Below are 7,500 nucleotides of genomic sequence, written 5' to 3'. Positions count from 1 at the left end.
ATGGTTTACAATACATTACATTGCACATTACAGTGCATGTTACCGGCTATTGGTTCAAACCTACAAGGCTCCCAAACCCAAGACTCATTCCCTGCCCTCCACATTAGGCCACAGGCGGCTAGCCCTGCTGGGTTTCAGACAGGTTGATTAACACATTCGATCGGTCAGTAAAGGTGTGCAGGGACAGCAGGGGGGTGGGGGTTGGTGGCAAACAGGATAGTTGTTCCAGGTCCAGGGAGAGGAGGGGCCCCAGAATTGGGTCCCCATAGCATTATATACATTACATGTATTGTAGAGGGGGCCCTTTCAGATGATTTTGTCCAAAGCTGTCAGCGACCCTGAGGAATGAATTAACACATTTGATTGGTCGGTATAGGTGTGGTGGGGGAGGATACAGACACATTAGCACATTCGATTTGCCAGTGTAGATGTGGGAGGAGGGGCTTAGATGAGGCTTGAGGGCGTTCCAGATCAATTATTACGGCAGCTCGGCCCTAAATGAGGGTCAAGAGGTCATATTGCTCTGACGACTCTTTACCGTTCAGCTCCCTCAAGGCAGGTGTGTGTGTGTGTGTGTGTGTGTGTGTGTGTGTGTGTGTGTGTGTGTGTGTGTGTGTGTGTGTGTGTGTGTGTGTGTGTGTGTGTGTGTGTGTGTGTGTGTGTGTGTGTGTGTGTGTGTGTGTGTGTTTCTTTGTTTTATCTCTCTGTGTCCCTACTAGGGGAAGTGAACTGTAGTGTAGTGTAATGGATGTACTGGTGCCACCTACCTACTCTCTCTAACACACACACACACACACACACACACACACACACACACACACACACACACACACACACACACACACACACACACACACACACACACACACACACACACACACACACACACACACAGAGACACACACACACACACACACACACACACACACACACACACACACACACACACACACACACACACACACACACACACACACACACACACACACACACACACACACACACACACAGCCACTCGCACACACACGTTTTGTGCTAATGGACTGATGTAATGATATGATTGTGTGTGTGTTTGCGTGTTTGTGTGTGTGTGTGTGTGTGTGTGTGTGTGTGTGTGTGTGTGTGTGTGTGTGTGTGTGTGTGCGTGTGTGTGTGTGTGTGCGCTCGAGCAGACCTGAACGAGGCCATCCCGGAGACGGAGCTGCTGGACAACAGCATACAGAAGGGGCGGGCCCAGCTGTCCGTCAAAACCAGGCGGCACCGCCCCTCGCGATCACACTTCCGCGACAGCATCAGCTCTACTGATGGGGAGGACACTCCGGATAGGAAGGTGAGGGACAGCTCCCAACCACCAATCATAAAAAAATGTATAGGTGAGGGGCAGCTCCCAACAACCAATCAGCTGAAGGTATGTGTGACAGCTTCAGCTGTACTGAGGGAGAGGGGACGGTGAATAGAAAGGTGAGTAGCAGCTACTAGAGCCAACGAAACAGCATCATTTCTTCTGAGAGGGAGGAGACGGTGAGTGACAGGCCCTACAGCCTATCAGACAAAGCCAGATCCACACTAGAGTGTGGCAGGACGGCAGCGAGAAGATGGCTGTCTTTCTGCCTAGTATCGGCCGGTGTGTTCTTCACGACCTTTCACACCAACTGCGCTCTCGTCCCGCCCCACTTTCCTGTTCTGGTTTGAGATAGGCCTTACACGTGAGTGACAGCTTCCACAGCCAATCAGACTAGGGATGCACGATGTCAAAAATTTCGGCCGATACCGATATCCGATTATGATATTGCGGTTTTGGCCGATGACCGATATTAACCGATACCGATGTTTTTCTTTCTTTTTTAAAAAAAAAGAGATGACAATGATGCAAACAAACAGAAATTTTGAATGTCGTCTTATTTCCAAAAACACTTTTTTAACTCCCTGTGATAATTAGATAAAAATAGAGACAAAATAGAAGACAAACAGTGAAAGTCATCGTCAAGTCCATTCTTTTAGAACCGTAACATATAAAAAAAAACATCGGCGTTAACATCGGCCCAGTTTTACCCATCAGACCGATGTCCGATGTGTTGAATATAGGCCGATATCGGCCGATACCGATACATCTGGCCGATACATCGTGCATCCCTAAATCAGACTGTATCAGCTCAACTGAGAGGGAGGAGACCCCTTCTTCTTCTTCTTCTTCTTCTTCTTCTTCTTCTTCTTCTTCTTCTTCTTCTTCTTCTTCTTCTTCTTCTTCTTCTTCTTCTTCTTCTTCTTCTTCTTCTTCTTCTTCTCTCTCATGCAGTCTGCCTTGTCAGCATGTAATACATGATAATGAGGACCGTGCGAATACTTAGCTGTCACTCCCAAACAAGATGAATTGCACTATCATGCATGCAAGCCGTTTAGCCGTTCACACACGTACACACACACACACACACACGCACACACGCACACACACACATTTCAAATGAATCATTGTGAGAGTGTGTTTTGATCAGGAGGAGGCCGTCTCTAATGGCACGGTCAAGCTATGACAGCCCAGTATGTTGCAGTAATGCACACACACACGCGCGTGCACGCACACACACACACACACACACACAGGCAAACACACACACAATCATATCATTACATCAGTCCATTAGCACAAAACGTGTGTGTGTGTGTGGGTGTGTGTGTGTGTGTGTATGTGTGTGTCTGTGTGTGTGTGTGTGTGTGTGTCTGTTTGTGTGTGTGTGTGTGTGTGTGTTAGCGTGTGCGTGTGTGTACTCATCCTACATGTGTACATGTACACAGTGAAATGTGTGTGTGTGTGTGTCTCCAGTCTCTAGACAGCCCCCTGTACCCGGCCCGTTCTCCACTACACTCGGCCCTGCGTGGCCCCTCCCCTTCTCCTGATTCGCTACTGGCCTCCTCACCCGTGCACCGTGATTCGCTACTGGCCTCGCCCGTGTTCCGTGATTCGCTACTGGCTTCACCGGTGCTAAGAAGCCCCGCCTTCTCCTTCGACTCCACCTCTCTGGTGCGGCGCTCGGCCGAGGATGCTGGGGGAGGCGGGTCATCGTCGCCAGGGCAACATTCGGCCCCCAGGGGCTCCCGCTACAGGACCTTGACCAACACCACATCCCAGGTGCTGCAACTCATCCTCTACACACACACTCACATTGATACACGCACACACACACTCACATAGCACGTGGCCCTATTTTGGGACCTTTTTCTTTTCTCTTTTCCTTTCATTTACATGCATGCCTTTTGCTTCTGTAGTGGGTTTTATTTCTTTTGTTACTAACAGTCTGTTTTATTTTAAATTATATTGCTTGTAAACATCTAGCCTGCCTATGGACACCAGATGGAAATTAGCCCTTGGGCTACAATCTGGCATATTTACATATATGTACATGTATGTATATGTTCATTAATGTGCAATGTCCTGAAGAAATAAAGTTGGTAACACTTTAGAATAATGGATGCAAAAAAGCATTATAAAGACTTAATAAATAATTAACTATTGATGAACAAAACATTAACAAACGTTTGTAAATGACTAGGAAATGAAAACAAATGCTTGTAAATGACTAGGAAATGCTATGTTAATATTTTATATTTATCAAACATTTACAAGTTGCTTGTAAATGAATAAAATACTCTGTTATAAGGTGTGTAAAATCTTGCAGATATCATTTGTAGATATTTTATAAAGCATTAATAAAGCTTAGTTAATAATAAAAACATGTGTTAATGTTTTATTCATCATTAGTTAATTATTTACTGAGTCTTTACTAAGGAACATTATTATAAAGTGTTACCATAAAGTTAAGTAAAGTAACGTAAAGCTACTTTCATCCCTTTATTTTTTTATGCAGTTACTGATTATGAAAACACTACCTTCATAATTTTCTTAAGCATTTTTATTATCGTCTTTTCACTAGCGGAGACTGTTTGTCAACTGCCCAACCTGAAAGAAAACAGAGGATATAACTCCTGGATTATTGCACTTTTGATGTGAAATCCATGTAGATATCTCAGAAACCACTATAATATTTGCTGTTATTAAAGCGGCTGTGTTACTATGAACAAAAAATAGTTCGGCCAAAATACAATTTCAAGGAATCATTTAATACAAAAAGAATAGGTCTGTATTTATTGAAAATCATTTTGGACCAGGCTCCTAATAGACGCAGGCTACTTCGGAGCCAGGCTGTAAATTGATGAATTATGATACTGTCCTTTTTTTACCGTGTTTTTGTTATGATTACGTACATTTATCTATTGACTCAGAGGGCCTGCACAAGAGGTCCAGCGTGCCTGGACTGCTAGTTTGCACACAAACAGCAAATAAAAACTTTGAACATGACTTTGACTTTGACATACCTTATTTTTCCTTGTTTTCCCAGGAGGCTTTGCTGCTGCCCTGTAGCTCCGCCCCCAACCCCATCTCCAGCTCCTACTCACCCTCCAGATCACACTACACACACAGGTCAGCACCATCTCTCTCTCACACACAAACACATTCTACACACACAGGTCAGCACCATCTCTCTCTCACACACAAACACACACTACACACACAGGTCAGCACCATCTCTCTCTCACACACAAACACACACTACACACACAGGTCAGCACCATCTCTCTCTCATACACAAACACACACTACACACACAGGTCAGCACCATCTCTCTCTCACACACACACACACACACACACACAGGTCAGCACCATCTCTCCCTCACTCTCTTCCTCTGTCTCTCTTCCTCTGTCTCTGTCTCTGTCTCTCTCTCTGTCTCTCTCTGTCTCTCTCTCTCTCTCTCTCTCTCTCTCACACACACACACAAACACACACACACACACACACACACACACACACACACACACACACACACACACACACACACACACTCTACACACACAGGTCAGCACCATCTCTCTCTCGCTCTCTTCCTCTCTCTCTCACACACACACACACACACACTCACACTGATCCCCTGATCACACACACATTCTCCCTCACGCACGCACGCACGCACGCACACACACACACACACACACACACACACACACACACACACACACACACACACACACACACACACACACGCACACACACATACACACACACACACACACACACACACACACACACACACACTCACTCTCACATCTCCCTGTCTTTGTGCACATATCCTTGTATCCTTGTACACCTCTATCAGTATTCAAAGGTGTGCACAGATAGGGATGAGATGCTGGTAAAGCACCTGCCCTTTTGCCCTATATGCGGTCAAAATAATGCCCTTTTTGAAAGTTCTTTTTTTGCACGTTTTTTGTCACAATGTACTGTGGTCCACATGTTGACGCGATAATCTACAAATGCTTCACTTCACTTCAAAAGCATGTGACCATAATACCCTGATATAATGTACAGCCCCTATAGCCTAGTGAGGCAGCCGGAAGTTCCACATGCCCCCAAAATGTCTTTGCACGCCACTGACTCTATCCATCTGTCCTTGTATTATTTTACACTTATCTTTCTAACTTTGTATACTGTACTTTAATGCTTCTCTCCTTGTACCCTTGTGTCCTCCTGTCCTTTCTCCTTATTTCCCTGTGTCCTTCTATCCTTGTCTCTTTCTGTCCTTGCATCCTTGGCTCTATCTCTATCTCTATCTCTATCTCTATCTCTATCTCTATCTCTATCTCTATCTCTATCTCTATCCTTGCATCCTTTCTCCTTGTATCCTTGAACCCACAGCCACAGCACAGACAGCTCGCCCATCTACTTACGGAGGACCCGCAGGCCTGAGAGTGAAGGTATGCACGCACGCATGCACGCACACACCCATACACACACATGCATGCACAGCACATGCACGCACGCACGCGCACACACACAGCACATGCACGCATGCAGGCATGCAGACATGCATGCACGCACGCATGCACGCAGGCACGCACGCATGCACGCAGGCACGCAAGCACACACATACGCACGCACACACACATACACACACATGCATGCACGAATGCACGCATGCAGGCATGCATGCACGCACGCATGCACGCAGGCATGCACGCACACACACATACACACACACACACACATACATACACAGCACATGCACGCACGCACGCATGCATAAACGCACATACACACGCACGTACACACACTCCAATTTGACCAATTTGACTTTTGGTGTGAGTTTTTTACATTTACACATGTTTCCGACCGGCATACCAATACTTAGGGATGTCTTTGTGGTGTTTGCCATTGTGTGTGTGTGTGTGTGTGTGTGTGTGTGTGTGTGTGTGTGTGTGTGTGTGTGTGTGTGTGTGTGTGTGTGTGTGTGTGTGTGTGTGTGTGTGTGTGTGTGTGTGTGTGTGTGTGTGTGTGTGTGTGTGTGTGTGTGTGTGTGTGTGTGTGCATGGGCGTGTGCGTGTGTGTGTGCATGTGTGTGTGTGTGTGTGTATGTATGTGTATTCGCGTGTGTACGTGTGTGTGTGTGTGTGTGTGTGTGTGTGTGTGTGTGTGTGTGTGTGTGTGTGTGTGTGTGTGTGTATGCAGTGCTAGTGTCGGATGACAGCAGAGACCTGAGTCCCACGGAGCCTGGCAGCCCAACGGCCGTCATATTGGACAAGAAAACCAGGAGGAGGTTCCTCGATCTCGGGTGTGTACGCAAGTGTGTGTGTGTGTGTGTGTGTGTGTGTGTGTGTGTGTGTGTGTGTGTGTGTGTGTGTGTGTGTGTGTGTGTGTGTGTGTGTGTGTGTGTGTGTGTGTGTGTGTGTGTGTGTGTGCGTGCGTGCGTGCGTGCGTGCACGTGTGTGTGTGTGTGCGTGCGTGTGTGCGTGCGTGTGTGCACGTGTGTGCGTTTGTGCGTGCATATGTGTGCACTGTACAGTGTACTGCATATTTATGCACATTGTGTGTGTGAGTATGCATGTGTCTGTGTGTCTGCGCGTGCATGTGTGTGTGCGCGTGCATGCATGTGTGCCCGCGCGTGTGTGTGTGTGTGTGTGTGTGTGTGTGTGTGTGTGTGTGTGTGTGTGTGTGTGTGTGTGTGTGTGTGTGTGACTATTTTAACTGTTTGTGTGTATGTACTATGAACATGTATGTATTGAACTGAACTATTGGGATGCGTTTGTACATTGAGCCTTTTTTTTTAAATAAATAAGCCTTCACTGTGTTTAATAAGAAACATATGTCCTATTAATGTATACATATTCATGTATATATTATACAGTACGCCTACATAGGCCTATATACATTTGGTATACATATGGTGCACATATGGCATACGTTTAGATATATATGGTATGTTTTGTTATGGTGTATATTTCATATATATGCCTCAAATACCAAATATATATCATAAGATGTCCATGAAATGTCCATAATGGTTACACATGCTGACGGTTTCTCTGCATTTCTCCTCATATAAGATTTCTGTGTAAGGTAGAAATGGCTGCAGTCAACAACCGCCAGGGTGCATTCTTGTTGTGGCACTGAGG

The 7,500-nt window shown here is 46.0% G+C and overlaps 1 protein-coding gene across 1 annotated transcript in view; it reads left to right on the top strand.

Annotated features, from left to right (window-relative positions):
- The window catches only part of LOC134466956 (sterile alpha motif domain-containing protein 14-like), a 28,609-nt gene that overhangs the window by 9,696 nt on the left and 11,413 nt on the right, over positions 1-7,500 (top strand). The window contains exons 2-6 of the mRNA XM_063220885.1: positions 1,173-1,330; positions 2,819-3,124; positions 4,392-4,434; positions 5,746-5,805; positions 6,557-6,659. Of these exons, the coding sequence (XP_063076955.1) occupies positions 1,173-1,330; positions 2,819-3,124; positions 4,392-4,434; positions 5,746-5,805; positions 6,557-6,659 (670 nt within the window). The remainder of the gene's footprint in view (positions 1-1,172; positions 1,331-2,818; positions 3,125-4,391; positions 4,435-5,745; positions 5,806-6,556; positions 6,660-7,500) is intronic.

This window comes from Engraulis encrasicolus, chromosome 17 (assembly GCF_034702125.1).
Source record: "Engraulis encrasicolus isolate BLACKSEA-1 chromosome 17, IST_EnEncr_1.0, whole genome shotgun sequence".
NCBI lineage: Eukaryota > Metazoa > Chordata > Actinopteri > Clupeiformes > Engraulidae > Engraulis > Engraulis encrasicolus.
Note: the sequence above shows the minus strand (reverse complement) of the source record. Positions and strands in the feature narration are given on the sequence as shown.